Below are 22,511 nucleotides of genomic sequence, written 5' to 3'. Positions count from 1 at the left end.
GTGTTATTATGTCAGTTTACTGTTCAGGCTTTTAGACAAATATTTACAAGGATCAACTGTCTGAGCTGTTTACATTTTATACCATAAATCACTGAACATAATAACTGATGAAACTGTAACTGTGTCTATACTTTAGCTATAAAGTTCAGTACAGCCGATTGCTTTTTGGAAGCTGTATGTTGCTGTCCACTGCTCCTAATGCTTAGGATGGGTTAAATGTGAGATGGAATGGAATTTCACTACATTGTACTGTATTGTATGTGACGAATAATACAATAATAATAGTTTCTTCATCTTATTGAAGGAAGGTTTCCTTAGCTGCAAAGTCTGTTCTGTCATTTGAAAAAAAGTTTTTTAACCTTCAAACTGACAACAAGTATTAATCACATTCATTTTATTTTAAAATGTAATGTATATTTTCCTCATTTACATTAATAAAGTGCAGTAATACAATTCAATTGTACATCTAGTATCCAAAGGTAAATGTGTTTTTTTTGTTCAGTTGTGCTAATAATTACAGAAGGTTAATACTATATTTGTTATGTTTAAGATTTTGTAACATATTTTGACAGTAAGGTGGTATGCTTGAGTTAGCCATTTAGAATTGTTCTCATTTGCGCATCGGAAACTGTATTCTTGTTTTCTGGTGATAAAAATAAACTATACACCATTAATAAGAATTTTCTTGTGTGTATTTATTCATTAGAAGCGGTGTGGACTTAGTGACTGTTCCTAGAGATCTACTATAAATGTCAAACTACATATGACAATGCAATGTGTCCCAATGTCATGAAATAATATATACGTTGAATTATGTGCCTGTACTAGTGGCCCACAAGTATCCATGTATCAAACAAGATATGTTGTACCAAGCATAACAACAAACATAATTCTACATGATAGAAATCTGAATAAAAAAGACAACTTCCTTTTTTTTCTTGTTTAACCATCCAGTTGGTTGAAAGTCAACTGCTTTTCTATAAAAAAAAAAAAAAAATGTATATTTAGCATTAAGTAAGATATTACAATAGCAGCACTGATATTTCAACTTAAGGTTATAATAACAAACTGCTGGTATACAACATCTGACAGTGTTTTGGCATCTAAATGATGACACCTAATGTTACTGCTGACAGTTATGCACTTTAGCTACTTGTGTAAGTTTAACATAGTAACAGGAGGACCTTTCCAATCCAACTTTGAGATGCTTAAAAGTTTATGTTGATGCTAAATTGTTTATGTAGAGAAAGACCCATCACTCTGTATTTCTTTTAACAGCATACTGTAAATATACAGTTTTCAAACATCTTAATGAAGTGAAGTTACTTACATACTTATCTTTGGCCGGGCGTAAATAGTACAGACATCGACTGATGAAGCCATAGGCGGTAATAAAATTCCAACAACAAATCCCTTTGCCAGTTCTACCTGTGCCAAGACCGTCCTTACTGTGTATGTATTTTTATGTGTTAATGCATGCGAGTGTGTGCATATATCGTTATATATAGTCTGAGGAATGTGTACTTGTTTGTGTGCATGTCTATAAAGAAATGTGTGCAGAATGTGTGTGTGGCAGTTGGTCCGTCTCGACTTACAAAGATGAAACACATTTTTCGAGTAACGTGATAACATTCCATCTCTACTGACAAAATGCAGTTTGTTCAGTAACGAGACAGACAGAGAGGGAGGGAGAGAACAAGTTAAGATAAAGAGAAGGGAAAAGGTGAATGTAAAAGGAAGGTATGATGCAAGTAACTCATCTTTAACTAGTACCAAACCACAAAAACAAAAAATCATCTGACTGGTTTCAGACTGAAAAATGTATCCTCGGCAATAACGACCTCGTCCTCTATTTTCTGTGTCAATCACTACATGATTTATCGTCATATCTTTTGTTTTACATACCAACTGTGCTAAATGACTCGCGTTGAGGACACACCTGTGCAGACAGCAGACAGTAGTGATCAGAGACCTTGATAAGGTTTTCACATGCCACAATCTGCTGATTTCTGAGTAGTCCACCAGTAGTCCACTGGTTTCTTAAAACAAGGACAACTAACTAATTCAGATTTCTGAAACCATGCAAACACATGACCAACGTACTCCAAAAACCTTATAACTGGAGGATACTATAGTGCACGTACCACACTTATTGTTTCCAATCATATTTAAGCTCAAACTAACCACAGTTGATCCCACAGTTTTAACTATATTTGCTGTCTGTAAGACAGCAGATAAAATGAGATACTATGCATCATAGTAATATCATAATAGTTACCTTGCACGGCAACTGGATTCTCGCAATATCACAAGATCATGCGAAAATCGCAGGATCACATATCACACAAAAATCCATCTTGTCAGGATTCAAGTAAAGTGTTTGTGACCGAACAGCAGCGAACTAAACCAATCAGCATCCAATGAGCTACGCCGTGGTTTAGGTGCGTATGACAGCTGTGACTGTTCATTCAATAGTCTATGATTCAAAAAAACAATACCGGTCATGATTGACAGATGGTTCATCCAATCACCTGCCATGTATTTTTTTGAAAGTGCCTACCCTTTTCCAAACAGTTTCCAATGACAGGTTCTCAGATGGTTCTGTGTAACAAACCATCTGGTTATGATAATAGAGCATTCAGCATGGTAAAACCGTGAGGTAGGGCGCGCAGCAGAGAGGCAAAGCGCAGTGCAGGTATATGTTCTGGAATTAGTTGCGCAACGAGGTCCAAGTTTAAATAATTTTAACTTTGAGCGCAGCGCTCGGCAGCAATTCCAAGGGTGCGCCACGCCAATTGCTCTCCCCATAGGAAAACATTGAATGGCCAGTGCAGAGAGTCTTCTCTCATCTGCCATGTCTATGATTATGATCCAATAGGGGGTGGTACAAAAATATATGCAATTCTTATATTCAACAATTATGAGTTGTTTCACAGAATTCAAAAGGCAATTTTTGTATGTTGTTAAAGCTATAGTGCGTAGTTTCTGTCGCCCCCATGTTATATAAGACAACAAAAACGTACGTCTTAATTAGCTTTGTAGCAAGTAATTTGGCAAAGGCTTTAATGTGACGTTCATTAATATCAAAACTTTACGCACTAAAGCTTTAATAACATTATGTTGACTAAATAAAGAAAAAGGTGGAACTCTAGCCTGTGGACAATCACTTCATACACTACTCCCACTACACCTTTCTCTCGTACAGTGTATGTGTTGTGTTTTAATTTACTGCTTTTATAATTTTTATTACTTAACTGTCCCCACATAACAAGACACACTGCAAGTGCTTCTCATTATTTCTAAATGCTCTCACAAAAACATATTAAAGATGTGTAAAATAAATATTCTAAGCTCAAGGTCCACGTGCAAGCTTTTCTGAGCCTTCAACCACATATCACAATTGAAATTAACCTACTCCAAAGCCGAGTCACAACAGAGAACATGCAACAGGAAAAATGTGGGGAAAATGTCCCGAAAAAAACTAAGGATCTAATGCAAGAACAAGAACAATAATGATGCAATATTTGCCAGAGTCACCAGAGTCTGACATGTAATTGTACAGTATGTTATTATGAGCAATTGAACAATATACAAATAGCGTACCATATTTGGTGGAAAGAAGTTGATAACTATAAAATAACTCAATTTTAGATACCTGACATACTTATAAATTCATAAAGAGAAGATAGAAACTTTTGATAACTGCTTTATGTGCTCTGAAATAGTTTTGTATTGGGTGTCCATCCTGGGACTGTGAACACATGTTCCCACTGGAGCCTAGTATGCTGGAATATGTACATTTTCATGGTATTACATGGTATTGGTATACATTACCTGTATTCTTACACATTCCTGTTGACTATTGGATGACAAAACCCCACCAAATGTCATTTATAGAATTAGACATGTTCTTACCTGTATTGTACAACCATCATGTTCTGCTCCCCACAGTGTCTGGCACAGCGGATATACCTCATCCAACTGGATTTACTGGGATCATTACCATCAATAAAGTGCTGTAACGTCCCCTCTGCATCGTAGATCTGGAATACACATATATACAGAGTCAGAACTGAAAGAAATAGGCCTACATATACAGAAAGACGTGCTCTGCCCATTATTTAAATAATAAAGTACTGTAATTACCTCAAAGCCCTGCGTAGCTGTATTTCTGTACACTTTCTAATCTATAAAGAGCAGTAACATTAGATGCAATTACATCTCGTGATAAGAGCTAAAAGTATCATCACAATCATTTTCATTATCAATTAATCTGTCACTTATTGCATTTGATTAAAATTCATTGTGCTTGTTATGATAAACTGACAAAATATGGTAAAGAAAATGCTCATCAAGATTTCCCAGTGCCCCAAGGTGATGTCTATAGATATTTCCTTTACCAGCAAATCTTCACATTTGAGAAGCTGGAACTAGAAATTAATGGCAAGGTTTTCACATAACGTTACGAAGAAGTTGCCTTATGGTTCTGGTGCATAACAATAAACAGTAAAATTAAATAAAAGGTTAATTCCTGCTTACATCAACCAGTCAGTAAATAGATTTTTTTTTTTTTACATCAAAATAAAGTTAATTGTTTATCCAAATACGAACAGTATTACTTCAGTTGACTTGTACTAGTTTACAGATGAACATGTAGTAAAAAAAAAAAAATACTTTTGTTACCAGGTAACGTGAGCCTGCTTGGAATGGATGCAAATCAGCACTTAGCCTGCATGCTAACATGTCACAAAAATGCTGTGGTAATGTTAGTTAGAATAAGGCCGTTGAGCGTTGTAGTTCATATTAACATATTATGAGTTAATATTGACATATTGTGAGCAGTGTGCCGAAACCACTAGCTAAGTTACATTAAGAAAACTGGAACACACATTAATTTAATGAAGCTTGCTAATGTCGAGCTAACATTAACGTTACTTTACGTTAGCTAACATTTATTTGAGTAGGTGGAGTTTCCCAGTACTTTATAGCACTGTGATAGACATTAAACATCTATATGTGACAAGCGAATAGGACAGTACCTCCCTGTACAATAAGCTGTAATTATTTTAATCACATATGGGCACTTTTCAAGGTTACAAACCTGAGGAATACAGCGACAAATTAACGTTAGACGAGCAACAAGCTGTTAACCAACCTAGCTAGCTAGCTAGCTAATCTTCTGTCAACTTGCGCCATTACCAGGAAAGCACTGCCATCTTGCGGTGAACATTTAAGCTCACCTTTAACCAGTAATTTTCGAAACTGGAGCAGTATTAACACGTCAACAAGTATTATTGAACATATAGCGTTAACTAGTTTGAGTATTACAACAAATGTCGGGCTTGAGATAAAGCAAACAAAAGCCCAACTTAACTTAACAGTCCGCCTTAAACTTAAACAAGAAATCCGCGGCCAAACTACACTTCACTCATGTATCACTCCGCCACACTACATTACAGAAACATGCGATGTAGAGTTAAGTAGTTCCTCCCATTAAAACATTAAAATAAGGAAATTGTAAATGTAATATATAGAATGATTGTGTTTAATTGATGTCCATTATCAGTAAATAAATAAATGTAATTTGATTAATATATAAAAAAAATCTCAATTTACAAAAATCTAATTTTATGCTAAGTAGATAGACAGTATTATTACTATCGAGGACAACTTTTCTTTTTTTCTGCTAATCAATGATTATTTTCCATGTCAAATTAGTAAAATAATAACATTAAGATAATTCACACTGGTAACATATTGTTTTTCAATTCCACCCAACTAAGGGGCCTGGGCATACAACACAAAAAAGGCGGCTTTTGGGACTGGAATCAAATATTTAAAAAATAATATAAAATGGAGAGTTTACCTATGTAGTTTGAAAACAGTTAAGCAATAACGAACAGTGCATTAAAGTGACATTATGTCATTGTTCCTGGGAATGCTCTTGCTATATTTCATTTGTAACTTAAAAAACAAGATGGTAGGCTATATTTCTGTCATCTTCATGTCAATTTTAGAATTGAAAAAGGACTGTTAAGTTCCCTTTCTGTGGGAAAAGTAACATTTGTGATAAAGGGAAACTACATGGATGAAAAAGAGGAAAAGAAGAGGGGTTCATTTATGGTCTTCCTGAAAAAGAATTCAGATTAATTAGATTTTTGGGCGGGAAGTTTTCATATAAGTATATTTTCTCTTTTATAATTATGTGTGTGACTTCAATATGAAAACAGACAGAATATTAAAGCATTAGGATGCAAATCTAAAAAACAGTCAGAAGTTTAAATTATACGACGAGCTAACCGGTCAGGATGTGCAGTCTGGGATGAAGGCCGTGCAGACATTTCACACCTGATATTATACATATACTCCTACAATATTTATGTCCATGTTTAGAACATATTTCATGACAGCAGCAGTTACACTTTTAAGTGTGAATGGAAAGTCTCACTTCAAGAAATGTTGAGGAAAGAGAAGATTTACAAAGCAGTTTATGTCAAGGAGCTGAAAATATACAACTTCCAGTTAAATAAGAATTTATACCTACAGAAGAGTTTAAGTGTCTAACTGTAAAACTGTAGGTGGTATAGGAATATGTATGGTTACGCCAAGTATCTGTATATCTTTTAGAGATTCATCACATAATTGTGTGATCGTGTTTCCGGGTTTTCTTAAGAACAAACCTTTGCAACCGAAAATGATTACGAGTCCTGCACTCGCAGCTCAAACAAAAAGAAATAACTCCAGTTAATTTGAAATGTTTAAAACAAGCCCCGGCAACAAATCATTAGGCTCTTATCTGTAGTCATGCTAAAGCTGTGATTATTACAGGTCTGCTGGGTGTTAAACGTTAAACAAACCTGATTTACACCTGCTTAAAAGCCTCACTGCTCCGCCTGCCAACGCCTTAGCCATAAAAACAAGTCAAAATGCTTTTGAAACAAGATACATGAACATGAAACATAAACCAAATAAGTCTCCATTTAGAAAAAGAAGATGGAAATACTCAAGTAAAGTACGAGTCGAAATTGTACTGTACAGTACTTGAGTAAATTGTAATATAAAAATGAGAAGAAATCAGACTTTTACACCTGGAATTTACCACAAAAATAAAACAATTAAAAACTTGGATTCACAGCTACACAATAGGCAGTTAAAAGGAGTCGATGTCCCCTCGGCCTCTGTGTGTGTTCATTATTAATCCATCCCTCCATCCATCCGTGGTGATGCCGTGTGACTGTATTGAGGAGGCGTTCAGTGCGTTTATAAGGTGATGACCTGAGCCAATAGCCGGCCTCTCTGCTGTCCATACAGCCAACAAACAATCAATGCTGTAAATGACTGTGAGAATCAAAGGAAACTCTCATTTATTATTCTCTGCATGTAAGCACTTTAACGTATGTCTCTGTCTGTCTGTCTGCAGATTTCCCTGCCTTTATCTGAATCTTTGTCTAACATCTGTGTACACTTTATACACACATACTTTTCATGACTTTCTAGTGTTAATGTATATGAAACCAGTCTCACTCACAGCTCGTCAAATACAGCAGCTTGGTCAGTAGCCAACAGTGTCCCTTTAGCGTCTGTATGAAACGCACCTGGATTGCACACAGGAAAAGTTAGCCTTCAGGGCTTTCTGCCAGAAAGGGTTTATTTTAACCTAGTCTATATCCACGATGTTCCACTTCCGGGATTGCTCCATTGCTGCCTGAAATTCAGGATGTCACTCTTTTAGGCCGGATGTCCGTTTCCTTACGCTTTCTTTGTGTTGGCATTCTAAACTCCGGTCGATTTATGAGCATTATGGTTAACTGCTCCTCAGATCTCTGCAGGGTAAATCCAGACAGACAGCTAGACTATCTGTCCAATCTGAGTTTTCTCTTGCACGACTAAAACAACTTTTGAATGTACATGTACATGTACATGTACAAGTTCCAATAAAACATGTTCCTTCCCGAGCACCCCCCAAGACGATTGTGAGTGGTTTAAAGACATGCCAATAAACCAGAGCACGTTTTTCTCCCATCACGTTTTTCTCCCATCCCCGGAATGCTGTGTGGACTAGCCAGACCTTCCTCCGCAGCGCTGTGGAGGAAGGTCTGGCAAAGCGAGACTAATATTAACTCAAACCACTACCTTTTCCTAAACTTAACCAAGTAGTTTTGTTGCTTAAACCTAGAAAGATGAAGAGCAACAAAGTCCGCGTATGGGAGCAGATCTGGTAACCTGACGAACCAGATGGTTTGTTACACAGAAACATCTGAGAAGCCATCAGTGGCAACTGTTTAGAAAAGGGCAGGCACTTTCAAAAAATGCCTGGCAGGTCATCTATCATGTCAGCCATTGATGTTTTCAATTATCAGTCACGGCAGTCACACACGCCTAAATCACGCCCGTAGCTGCCAGAAGCTCCTCACAGGACGTTGATTGTTCTGTAAGATTCAGACACAGGGGTGGTGATGGCGCAGTGGATATGACCCATGCCTTTGGTGTGGGAGACCTGGGTTTGATTCCCACTGCGATACATCAACCAATGTGTCCCTGAGCAAGACACTTAACCCATAGCTGCTCCAGAGGTGTGTGATCTCTGACATATATAGCAATTGTAAGTCGCTTTGGATGAAAGCGTCAGCTAAATAACGTGTAATGTAATGTAACAAACAAACACAGGACTTTCACCCAGGAGACCGCTGTTCGTGTGAAACCAAATAGGAACAAGAACGACAAATTGTGTTATTTAACCATGGAAACTGTACACAACAACACAGTTGTAGCCTCGAAATGCTTAGGAGACAGAAGCAATAAAAATGCACGACTAAAATGAGAATAAACCCTACAAAATAAGGGACTAAATTTGACTAAAACTTTTACATCTTGGTCTATAACGTCTGCCAGAAAAACAACCTTAGGCACTGCGATACCATGCAGAGCAGTATGAAGGACAGGAAGGGGAAACCCAAACTGTTCAGCTTTGTGTACATACAAGGAGGCAACAGGGATGATGGGAAATGTGGTCCTACTTTGGAGACACATGAGGACTTATTCTCATGCTGTCCTTTGTTTAAAATAATTTTACAGATGAAACAAAAAAAGTCTTTAATGTATTCCGCTGCCTGCAGCACTTTCCTTCACCCCTCCGCCTCTGTTTAGGGCAACACATCCTCCTGTATTTGTATATTTATGAGGACCAATGTGAAAACTCCAGAGTGAGGCCTTTTTGTCTGGGCCTGGGTGTTTAAAAAAAGGGTTGGTTTTAGGGTTAAGGTTAGAATGAAGTTTGTTTTGGGTTAATGGACTAAAAGGGGAATTCTTGCATCACAGAGGGTCCTCATAGCAGTACGAACATGTGTGTGATGTCTTATGTTCCCTGCAGCCTGTAATGAAACTCCTGCACTCTGCTGTTGTTTAAAGCTTTTACTTTAAACAACAGCAGCCGTTACTCGCAGCCATTTGTCACTGACGTCTATTTAAACAAATCACAGTACGTTTAACAGCCTCCTGCGTCGTCCTGCTCCACTTCACTCTGCTTTCCAGAAACCAGGGTGCGAGCACCCAAGGGTGGCCTGATGCAGTAAAGTTGCCTCTTTACTGTGTTTTTTAGATATTGTAATACATCTCTTTGCTTTATGTAAAGCATTTGGGATTGCCTAGGTGCTGTACAAGAAACGACCCTTGCAGTGCTTTAAAAAAAAAATGAATAAGGGTTAATAATTTCAAACATAATGCATAAATGTATTAAATATTAAACATATCTATATAACTATTGAATACAGGCCTAAGTATTGTGAATTTGAATGTTGTCATGATGCCTGTGGTTTGAAATTTGTCCCGTTATGTTTTGTTTTTGATGATTTGTTTCACGGTCAGTTTCAAACTGTGTTTCTATAACCTGCTGTAATATTTTGAATGTAACTCTGATCATTTGTTCCATCATGTCTTCATTAACAGAACCACCTGTGTGCCCCTCTGCTTGACTGCACAGTGAAGCTGCACTCAACTCGTGCCTCTGGGTCCTAGCTTGATGCTGTTCTGTCAAAGACATTTTGGCCGCGAGTGTTTATCGAATCCATCACTGTAAAATTCCATCTGCAAGACAAACGGCCAAATATAACATGTTGTTTAGTTCCACAGCTAGAAAATGCTGCAAACACTGCCAGGCTTACGGCTTCACTTCACAGCTCCGGCTGTCATTTTTCCATCTGAGCACAACAATCCTGACAAAATGTTTTTTTTGTTACAGCTTTGGTTTCTTAAAGCTCAATAACTTATCGTTGTCCAAAATATCCTCAGTTTGTGTGGGACAGATGACCCTTTCATCACCGCGCTGCTTTATATTCACACACTGAGACCACACATCATACGAGCTGCAGCTCCTGGAGGAGCAGCTGAGGCTTCAGTGTTCAAAAGAACTTCAGCAGTGTGTTTTTACATGTTTAAATCTTCCCTATAGGGCTGCAACTGATGATTATTTGCATTTATGAATTAATCTTCCAGTTATTTTCTCAGGTGAATTTTCTGTAAAATGTTTGGGAAAATATAGAGTAAAAATCACAATTTCTTAAAGTCAAATTCGTTGTCTTGTTTTGTTCGAGCAATAGTCCAAAAAGCAAAGACATTCAGTTTAGGAAAGCTGCAAATTGTCACAACATTGGAGAAGCTGGAACCAGTGAAACCAGTTTGCCATTTGGGCTTGAAAAATGACTTCAACTAATCAGTTCTCAAAATAGTTGCTGATTAATTTTCCTCTTGTTTCAGCTCCAATCTCCACCAAACCTCATTTCATTTTCAACCTGTCAATCAGTCTTTCTGGTCACAAACAACATTTTCTAGTGTCTTTTAAAAGTGTAAAATATTTGCAGAGTGTTAAGAGGCTTCTTGTCAATAATAATACTTTCCCTCTCTTCTGAGCTCTGCAGAATTGTCTGATGTGTGCAACATTAAAAACTCTTGCTGTGCTCACAAACTTTTTTCAAAAATGTCTGAAATGTATTTTTAATTCTTGTGCAGATCCAAAGTTTCCAAAGACACAAAATGGAAAAAAGGCATTTCTTCATAAATGCGTCAAATTCTAAGAATTCTTAAATTGACATGTTAGAGGGGAAATCAGCATCCAATATGCACATTTAAGAAGTCCTTCCATACATGTTAAAGGGTAACTACCGTTTTTTTCAACCTATTTTCCTATGTTTTTGTGTCTAAGTGACTGATGGGAACAACAATCTTTGACATTGGTCCAGTATTAAGCAAGATCGCTGCAGTCGGCAGCGGCAAAACAAGCTACAATTTAAGTTAATAGGACAATAGTCCAGCTTGTATTTACAAAAGTGCTTGTTTTGCCACTGACAGGCTCAGATTAATATTCTAAGTGTCTAACAACATTATGGAAAGGATGTCTAAGGAGGTCGACCTTTCTGTTAACCCGCTTGTTGTCCTCGGGTCAAATTTGACCCATTTTCAAAAAGTTTCTATATCAGAAATGTGGGTTTTCTTTCAACCAAATTGTCAACAAAAAAAATAACCTGGATGATTCCATACAACGCTCCTCACAGGTAAAATAAATGATCAGTTCACTACAACTAAGTTGGGTGTTTTATTAAATTATATAGAATCTAAAAAAGCACTGATACAAGAACGTTGAAAAAAGTGACCAAAATATTGGAAAAAGTTTTAAAAATGTAGGAAAACAAAAAAACAAGCACAGAAAAAAAATCAACAAAAATTTCGAAAAAAAGTGATAAAAACACCTGGAAAGCTTCCAAAACATTGGGAAAAATGACAAAAATGAAAAAAAAAAAAAAAATAAAAAAGTGACAAAAGCATTGGGAAAAGCAACAAAAGTGTCAAAAAAGATGACCAAAACTGGGAAAAATGTTTTTATTTCAAATTTTGACCCAGAAAAACAAAAAGTTGCATGGTCGACGGGAAGGCAACACAAGCGTTAAAGAGTAAGATCCTTTTTTTTAAACATAAAAACATCCGCGAAATTGCGTTCGCTAAACCCACCAGACTCCATGTGAATAAACAGTAATTTTAGCATCGTAAAATACACTTCATTCAAAGTCGACAGAAACTAAATAAAACTACGAAAAGCCATTTTGGGTCGTCTTTCCACTTTTCCAACCATCACAACTCTAGTTTTGCCGACTGCGGCGATCTCGCCTAATACCGGACCAATGTCAAAGAATGTTGTTCCCGTCAGTCGCTTAGACACAAAAACATAGGAATCTAGGGTCCAGGTTGAAAAAACGGTAGTTACCCTTTAATGTAATTAACATATCGCTTACAGATTTTTTTTCTTTTTAAGGTTATTTTTTGGGGGCATTTTCCCTTTCCCCTATTGGACAGTTGACGGTGAATAGGCAGACAGGAAACAAGGTGAGAGAGAGGGGGGTGTCACACGCAACAAGGGAACTTGCTATAATTTTAATACAGTAAGATAGTCTGAAAATCAAAATTATTTTAGTTAACTTCAGGTCTAACAAAGAAGTCACAGAGTGACAGGAAGTAGAATGAAACTGATAGTTTACTTTAAGCTTTTCAGTGAAACTGAAGTGGAGGATGTCTAATCTGTCTGTCTCTGCCTCTTTACATTTACAAGAACCAGAAGACTGAAGGTAAGAGGGGAGGATTAAAACACACACACACACACACACACACACACACACACGCACACACACACACACACACACACACACACACACACACACACACACACACACACACACACACACACGTTTTAAAGAGGGTGGATTACAGCTCGCTCTCTCAGTCATCGATCTCTGCTGTCAGTGCTTCACTTACTGCTCTGTCACTGTCCACACGCATGCCCGCATTTACACTTCACTGAAACCTGAAAGAAATCTTAAACAAAAAAAAAGATCTTACTTTACGCCAGCCAAGACGTTTGTATTTGTTACTCTTCTGCATTATGAAACATTAAAGATGCAGCTAAATGTTAACTAACTAATCAGTCTGTGCTCATATGTGTGTAAGGAAAAATGTGGACACATAAAAAAATAAAACAGGGCCGTTACATTAGCATCTAACATTTGAAAAACAGCAATTATATAAGAAAATATGTTTTTTTAAAGAGGAAAAGAGGATCCATTGCTTGATACACTGACAAGACAGAAAAAAAAAAACTTTCCTAAACCACTCTTGCAGAATAATCCACCTCTCCTCTGTTCATTTTCAAATACTGTTCAAACCAAAATATGAGTAAACACTGGTTCAATTTTAAATCTCGCTGTTTATCTTTGTTGTACACAACTATGTGTGCTTATGTTGGCCATGAGCAACAAACAGAGCCATTTAGCAAGGCTACAGAGCGTTGTGTTTGATATTTAAAGGAATAGTTGGCGCTTATTCCTTTCTGGTGGAGAGGGAGAGAGATGAAAAGACTTATAGCTCTTATGTTTGTGTGGTTAATATGAAGCTACAGCCATTAGATGGTTAGCTTAGCTTGGCATAAAGACTCAACTAATCAACTCAACTAGCCTGGCCATGCAAAGCACCTTTAAAGCTTATTAATTTACATGCACAAACTCCAGAAAGTTACTGGTTGCTAGGGATGCACCGAATGCAGATTTTTGGGGTTTGGCCGAATACCGAATTCACAGGTTAAGTTTCTGCCGAATCCGAAACTGAATACCGAACCCTACTCCCAGTTTTTAGCTGTGAATGTTCTTCCTTTGCTGTACCTGAAGTTGCTGCATTTTGGCTGCTGTCTGCAGATTCCTTCATGCACAACTCGTATTCTTTCGGATGTTTCAAACGCAAATGTTTTAACAGCGGTGATGTTGTGTATTGTTTAGGGTCCTCGCCACCACGAGACAAATCAGCATTGTAAATTGAACATGTAGCTGGACTTTAATCACCTTCTTTTGACTGAAAGTACTGCCAAACTACACTTTTTCTGCTCACAAGTTCCATTTTCACTTTCTCACAGCCTGCTGCATTGAACGCTCCACCTATGTAAACACCTTCCCGTAATCAACGGCAGCGTCATTACGTCGACCAGTGTAGCGCGCGTAGTGCAAGCGTAGGGTTCGGTGGAAAAAAATTCTAAGGTTCGGCAGAAACTGAACCCCGTCAAAAAGCCCAATATTCGGCCGAATCCGAAGCCGAATCCTGGATTTGGTGCATCCCTACTGGTCGCACCCCAGATATATATAGTCTATATATAGTCACATAGGCCAACGCATTCTCATGAACAGGTCCGTATGATATCGTACGAAAATGTACGCACACCAAAGCGTATGATATCCTACGAAATTAGGAGACCGCCGGCTGGTCACGTGACGCCAGCTGGCTACGAGCTCCATGACGCCAAGCGGCAGTTTCTAGTTGTTTAAGCCGCTACAGAGCTACGAGACGCTGGCTACAGACCTCCGTTGTATCAGCAGTAGCTGGTGGTTCAGTTACCTGAAACTTTGGGCCGGGTACAAAGCACCGCGAGCTGACGGTCGTTTCGACGGACATTACGGTTAAATTTAGTCCACAAAATATGAGTGTTTTGCCGTGACGAAAGTTAAGATTAGGCACCAAAACGATTAGATTAGGAAAAAGATCCTGGTTTGGATTAAAACACTCCAGAGGAACACGCATGGGTGAAAGGCTTTAGTTTTCCCCGGGAAGCGAATTCCACTCTCTGGCTTGAAAGCCCTGTATGTTAACGCCCACCCATCCATCCCAACCTCCTCCCTACGCAGCCAGCCGCGTTCTTATACAGCGGCCGTCAATTTAGTGAATACAGCAAAAAAACGTGAAATGCTTACGAATTACAGTGCTTAACTTTTTGTAGCTTTTTGAACGATTGGGTCATGAGAACAGGCTGCACAGGCATGTAACCCTCTGTAAAATGGTGAATTGTTTTTTTTTTATGTTCTGATTTTTGTGCTGATTGAAGAGCGGTGAAACCTTTAATTGAGTATTTACATTTTCTGCTATTTTATACTTCTACTCCGCTACATCATAGCGCTAAATATTGGACTTTTTTACTCATTTGTTTGATTGTGGCTTTAGTTATATTTCAGATTAAGACTTTAGACAAAAAAGCTTACACAATACAACAAGGTAAAGATTGCCAATGTTCATAACCTTTTGAGTTTGTGTCCCTGTAGAAAAAAGTGGTGTCTACTTGGGGATCTTTGCAATGTTTCAGATGTCTATGAGTTGTTAGCATTTTCACCAAACAGACATTTCTTCTGTCAACTTCTCATGGTTTCATTATAATAACAGATTTGCCAGAATGACTTTTCTTCTTCTTCTCTCCTATTACTGTAATCATCTCACGACCCCTCAGATTTATCTGGTGACCCTTTGACTGGGCCTACCCCTAGGTTGGGAACCACTGGACTAAACTAGGGAACTTTAAAACTAGCTCCACCTCAAGCAACTACAACATTCTGCTCTAACATCGATGCTTCAGTACTATTAATCTAATACAAATTGAATCTGTTTTCTGCAGAACGAGTAGCCATTTACTGCAAGTACATTTTGCTGATAGTACTTGTATTTAAGCAGGATTTTAAATGCAGGACATTTTTTTGTATTTAGTGTTTTTTAATCTTGTTGTATTGGTACTGAATACAACAAAAAAATACTTTAGTCCCTACACTTCAGAGTGTCTGAAATTTAGAGCTCTGAAATGAGAATATTTGGTAGTTTTGAATTTTTGCACTGAACACACATATTTCTGAGTGACAGCTGTTGGGGAGCGATCTGCAAAACCTCAACCAACAGCTGTGTGTGTGTGTGTGTGTGTGTGTGTGTGTGTGTGTGTGTGTGTGTGTGTGTGTGTGTGTGTGTGTGTGCGAGATACAGAAAGTGTGTCTGAAATACAGAGTTTTAACCTTCTGACCTTATTACAGAGAGTAAAATCTTCTCTCCTTGTCTGGACCGAGCAGACGCCACAGAGATACAGTGTGTGTGTGTGTGTGTGTGTGTGTGTGTGTGTGTGTGTGTGTGTGTGTGTGTAAGTGAGAGAGAAAGTGTCGTAACACCTTCAGACATGATAACTCACTGCTGCATTAGTGACTTTTTGACACACACACATCATCCTTTGATGGTAAAGCAGCCATTTACATGCCAGTGTTGCTTCAGAGCTGCAGTTAAGTGTTTTTAACTGATAACTGAACCACATTCCTGTCTGAAAATGCATACAGACACACACACACACACACACACACACACACACACACACACACACACACACACACACACACACACACACACACACACACACACACAATGCTTTTCTGGTCATATTCAGGTCAAGATTCAGGATTTTTTTTTCTTATTTTAAGACTCCCAAGCAAAGAAGGTAAATAAGTGCATTGACAAAACAATGTTTCCCCAAGAAGTAGAATTTATTTTGTGAGGTCATGATTAGCTGGTTCTAAGATGCTAGCAGTGCACACAGCGACTGCTTCAAAGAGCATTTCAAGCAAAACTTCTTGGTGTGTTTTGAGGATTCTCCTCTGAGAAACTTTACGTATTGTGCCAAAAAACAAAATATTATAAAATAACCCAACTGTAAGAGAGGAACAAATGCAGGCGCACCCTGTTAAAGGCAACCTTCCTAGAAATAAGATATGGGAGTCGGCTGAGATGCAAATTGTACAAAATATTCACTTTACACATTATGGAGTGTTAGTTCCAACCTCTGATTGTTCTTAAACCCACATCTATATCCATCTTTTAACCCAAGTGATTTATGGACGATGTTCTCTAATAGGACGTAGTTGTTTTGGCTGACAATTTGTTGCTTCTTGCAGGGCGTCACACACACTACTGATACAAAGTACATGTCGCAGTGCTACAGCAGCTGCAGTTGTGGCATTTTAGAGCAGATAAACTGAGGATTTAGATGTCTAGATTAGCCAGTCCGAGTCAGAGTCAATTTACCTGTGAGCAGTTTTCCTAATGAGGAATTTAACACCAAACTAAGGGTTTCACTGACCTCTACTGGATGAAAACCCAGGGCAACATTTTCCAAAATTATCTTAAAATGGTGTCTATATCTGATCTCTGAGGTTTGAGGATTGAGAGTCAACTTTTCTGTTTACCACTGCCTTTTCCGAGGTCATTCAAAGATGTTACAATCTTATACTTCTGCGTTTCTTAAATCCTTGAAATCTGTTGTATTTTTCTTAATTTAAATAAAATATAAATTCTCTTATTTTCTGTTATGTTTTATATAGTCTCCCATTGCCAGACCTTCCTCCACAGCGCTGCGGAGGAGGGTCTGACTAGTCCACACAGCATTCCGGGATGGGAGAAAAATGCTCTGATTTATTGGCATTCCTTTAAACCAATCACAATCGTCTTGGGCGGTGCTAAGCGCCGGACGGAGCCACGGTGCCTTTGCAAAATAGCCTCAGGAAGGAACTTGTTTTGGTGGAACGTGTACGTAGGGAGGCGAGCTCTGGAATTAAAGCGTAACTCTCACCAAAATGCAACCTAGGGTCTTTTTGTGAATGTACCCGAGTCAAACTTTTGTTTAAAAGCATATTTAGGACAGAAGCACCACTTTTAAGATGTACCGTATTTTCGTTTTTCCGTCAAATGCTAGCCTCAAAATAGCTATTTTTAAAACACTTTGGCAATTTGGCAAGAGTTACGCTTTAAAATGGCTGTCGAGTGTGTGATGACAATTTTAATTGTCAATTGTGATGACAATTTTAATGTAAAACAAAAAGATAAATGTAATTTGATTGTCGGTTCTAGCTCGGAGATGTTTCGACCGGAGTTTAGAATGCCAACACAAAGAAAGCGGAAGCTAAGGGACATCTGGCCGAAAATGAGGGACATCCGGCGGAACCTCTGGCGTCTCCGGAACGATCACGTAAATTAAACGTCTCATTTTATAAAAAGCACTTTGAATTGCCTTTGTGTCTAAAATGTGCTATATATGTCAATAAACTTGCCATGCTGAAAAGCGCTGCATTCAAGAGTCACTGTATGGGGTCTGAAAATAAAATACCTAGAACTAATAATAAGCAAACATGGATGCTTTAAAAAGGTTAATGCATATTTAGGATGTTTTTGCAATAAAAAAAGGTCTCTGTTAAGCAATCAACTCTCAAATGTCAGATGTCGGAGCTTCACACCAGCACATGAATGCAGCACTTCAAGTGTTTTACCATCCAACAGTATCAGCTTTGACAAATAAAAGTGAGAAATAGGTAGGCTAGGTGAGTAGAGATATAGGATGGTGTGTCGTAGTTCCTCAACCTGACCAATCAGCTGTTTCAGTATCAAATCAGTATCTGCAGACAGCATCAGAAAAGGTTCTTCTTCTCTTTCTCTACACAACACACGATTGTCTACTTCTTCTGCTTTTCCAGTCCAAATCTTGTAAAACTGTTCCTGAGAGCCGATCAATGCTCGTACGCTTCTGTTCTACAGCTAATCAATGAAACTCCACTAATTCTGTAATCTGCTCTCTTCTTCGGCCTCCTCCTCCTTATCTCACCATGTCTCCGCTTCACTCCCTCCACTTTCTATCTTCCTCCTTTTTCCTAATCTTAGCATGTCTCGTCCTCCTCCCACAGGTGATGGACTAATTAGTGTGAACACTTCATAAAAAAGGACTTCTTTATCTTTTGGGCTTTACCGCCTTTATTCGATAGGACAGCTAGGTGAGAAAGGGGACAGAGAGAGGGGAAGACATGCAGGAAATCGCCACAGGTCGGATTCAAACCCTGGACCTCTGCGTCGAGGCATAAACCTCCAAGTATATGTGCGCTTGCTCTACCCGCTGAGCCAACCCGGCCACGTAAAAAAAGGACTTTAACTCTGATGTAACTGACTCTGCAACAAAGGTGGGTTATTTCATGCCGCGTTCTATTTACCTCGCAACTCGTTTTTTACGAGGTCAAAGTCATAAACACGAACTCTGACCTCGTATTTACGAACTCGGAACTCGTACAACCTCGCAGTAGCGCGAGTTCAAAATCCAACATGGCTGCCCCCTGTATCAACAGTTGTGAAAGCTGCAGTAACATAAAGTTATAAGTACTTATGTCTTATTTGTGTCTCACTAAATCAGTCGTTCACACAGGCATGTCCAACTTCTATCTGTGGACATGTTGTTACGTTGTTTGCATGCACAAAAAACGGCATAATGCGTTGTTATCAACTGGTTGCTAACAATAGCTAACTGGGCTAGAGCTAATGAAAACAATGAAAATCCGACTTTTAAATAGAACGCATTCAACTCGGGTATGACGTCATTCCCAGTTGCGGCTTCCGAGTTCCGAGGTAAATAGAACGCAGCATCAGGCTGAATGCTAATCATCTGAGACTTATAAAAGTTCTTTGTAAACAGCACTTTTATGGCGTCAGGATGATGTCATATCTCGCGAGCGCGATAAAAAACACGCTCACTAGTCTAAGCTTAAATGGCTATTGTTTAGCCTGGCCAGCCAGCCTGATTAATCCATAACAGAAATTTAGGGCCAACTAAGCAAACAGTTCTTATTTTTGCCATGTTAACTTATTAGTATAACGCGATCACACATTAACGTTAACGTTACATCATACACCACGTCATAAAACTTCATTTCTGTTTCTGGAATACTCCGACTGGCTGGCCAGGCTCACAGCCATGTTAGCTAAGGCTAAGTGGGGTGTTGAGTCGTCGCCCGCTCCTCATTTGCATAAAGTTGAATCCAGCCAACTTTATGCAAATGAGGAGCAGCTGGCTCGGCTCGTTGCCTCTCAAAAGCTGACTGTCGGTTTTGAAATTCGGGAGCAACCTACGTGACGCGTTCATCCAATCAGCAGCCGCCATTGCAGTTGTAGGAGGGTGGAGACTGTTTTCTGTGCTTGTCAGTGATCATTGAAGAAAAACTGGTTGGGGCCAGCCCACTAGCGTCCAATGCTTCGAAGTGGGGTGATCCCATCCGTGAAAATAACGTGTATATGGACACGTACTATAAGGAGGTCTGTGGGTGAGATCACCTTGTAAGTGACTAATCAAAGGAAGGCCAGTGCCTCCCTTGGTTTCCGCCCCCACAATGTCAAAAGTCAGTTTCATTTGAGCAAGCAGAAATCAACTTCGAGAGCAGAGTTTACCTGCGAGAAGGTGTATGCCCTCCAGCGCTCGCACAGCAGACACTCGCGGGCGCGTGGTCACTGCTCTATGCGCTTGCTGCTTAGTTTTATACGTGCAGGTGCCATTCTTCCCCTCTCCCTATGTTTTGTTTCACGCTCGCAGTTGGCGGTACATCTCTCGATTGTTGAATCGATTTTATCGCGCTCGAGAGATATGACATAAACCTGTTGCCATGCACTTTAGCTAATATACTAACCGGGTCGTGGACATGATTTTTGAAATACTGAGGTTATGAGTTTTCCGAACACCGCTAACTTAAAAAAAAGTTTTACATTTTGGGGGGATCATTATATTTATAAAGAATCTAAATATAAACTCAATATAATCAACTAAACTCCAACTAAAATACCTTTGTCTCTAGTGGGAAATTATTAGGAAATTGTTGACCAGTAAAATAACAGCAGCAACGTGACTAAAAACCCCTAAAATCACGGAATAACACACACGCACGCACGCGCATGTGCGCACGAGCACGCGCACGCGCGCACACACACACACACACACACACACACACACACACACACACACACACACACACACACACACACACACACACACACACACACACACACTTTGTGGGGACCCGTCATTGACATAATGCATTCCCTAGCCCCTTACCCTAACCTTAACCATCACAACTAAATGCCTAACCTTAACCCTTACCCTAACCCTAACCATAACCTAATTCTAACCCTAATCCTAAAACCAAGTCTTAACCCTCAAACAGCCCTTTAACCTTAACCATCACAACTAAATGCCTAACCTTAACCCTTACCCTCACCCTAACCATAACCTAATTCTAACCCTAATCCTACAACCAAGTTTTAACCCTCAAACAGCCCTTTAAAGTTGTGGGGTCCAGCAATTTGGCCCCATAAAGCTGTCCGGACCCCACAAGTACACTGTATTCCCGGTTTTTGGACCCCACAAATATAGTTAAACAAGAACACACATATGCACACACACACACACACACACACACACACACACACACACACACACACACACACACACACACACACACTTGACCTTCCGGCCAAATTTCAGCCTCCTGGGGAGAATACTGTGGCCGCCAAAGCGTGGGGAATTTCCTTGTGGACCGACCGACAGAGTGAACTATAGAGCTGCTGGTTGCACAAGACATACAGTAATACTGTATCCTTTTTAGGTCTTCATAGGAACCAATGGGCTCGGAGCTGAGAGCTACAGACAGGAAGTCAGAATGTTCAAACATGTTGTTGGTTTTGGTCTTTTTATGGGATTTGCTGATGATAAGAAAAAACATAGAATAGCACCAGCCTTATCCTTTAAACCGCTCAGAATCATCAGGGGGAACATATGTGTTTAAAATCTCTTCAAATCCTCCTGGCCTGCTTTAAGTTCAATCCAAATGTCAAGCTTTATCTCCTTTTTTTCTCCCCTCAGTGTCTTAACAGAGAGAAAGCCCTCTCTCCACATCCATCTGATGTTAAATCTTCGCTAACCACATAATGTGTTCAAAGCCGACTTGCAAGGTGAAATGAAGGTTAAATAAAACCAAAATAAAGACTGACCGCTCCTCATTCAGTGGTATTTAGTCCACCAAATCTTTCATTTTTCTTAATCACAGTCTGTCATTTTCAGCAGTAAGCCTCATAAACCTGCTGCCATCACCGCCGCCATCGTGCCCAAGAGCAACAGTCTGGACCTCCACACATCCAGAGAGAACCTCGTCACCATGTGAAACTGTGTTTTCAGCGAGCAGAGAGCCGACTCATAAATCAGAGGGTAATAATCGTTCAGAGAAATGGATAATATTTAGATAACCAACCCTGATTCACCTCAGAGTCAACAGTCTGAAGCTGCTGCTTTCTCACACAGCGAGGAGAGGCAGCAGAGCGTCGAGCACCCAGACTGAGGTACCAACTCCTACAGGACTGAGGTATCAACTCCTACAGGACTGAGGTACCAACTCCTACAGGACTGAGGTACCAACTCCTACAGGACTGAGGTACCAACTTCTACAGGACTGAAGTATCAACTCCTACAGGACTGAGGTACCAACTCCTACAGGACTGAGGTTCCAACTCCTACAGGACTGAGGTACCAACTCCTACAGGACTGAGGTACCAACTTCTACAGGACTGAAGTATCAACTCCTACAGGACTGAGGTACCAACTCCTACAGGACTGAGGTTCCAACTCCTACAGGACTGAGGTATCAACTCCTACAGGACTGAGGTACCAACTTCTACAGGACTGAGGTTCCAACTCCTACAGGACTGAGGTACCAACTCCTACAGGACTGAGGTACCAACTCCTACAGGACTGAGTTTACTGTCACAGAGGAGAGAAGAAACTAGAAAAATGTTCACATTTAAGAAGCTGGAATTAGAGAAGTTGTACTTCTTTT

The 22,511-nt window shown here is 39.3% G+C and overlaps 1 protein-coding gene across 1 annotated transcript in view; it reads right to left on the bottom strand.

The window, feature by feature from the left end:
* prdm6 (PR domain containing 6) overlaps nucleotides 1–22,511 on the bottom strand; it is a 107,278-nt gene that overhangs the window by 65,297 nt on the left and 19,470 nt on the right. The window contains exon 4 of the mRNA XM_031305460.2: nucleotides 3,916–4,043. Coding sequence (XP_031161320.1) covers nucleotides 3,916–4,043 — 128 coding nt within the window. The remainder of the gene's footprint in view (nucleotides 1–3,915; nucleotides 4,044–22,511) is intronic.

Source organism: Sander lucioperca, chromosome 2, assembly GCF_008315115.2.
Source record: "Sander lucioperca isolate FBNREF2018 chromosome 2, SLUC_FBN_1.2, whole genome shotgun sequence".
Classification (NCBI taxonomy): domain Eukaryota; kingdom Metazoa; phylum Chordata; class Actinopteri; order Perciformes; family Percidae; genus Sander; species Sander lucioperca.
Note: the sequence above shows the minus strand (reverse complement) of the source record. Positions and strands in the feature narration are given on the sequence as shown.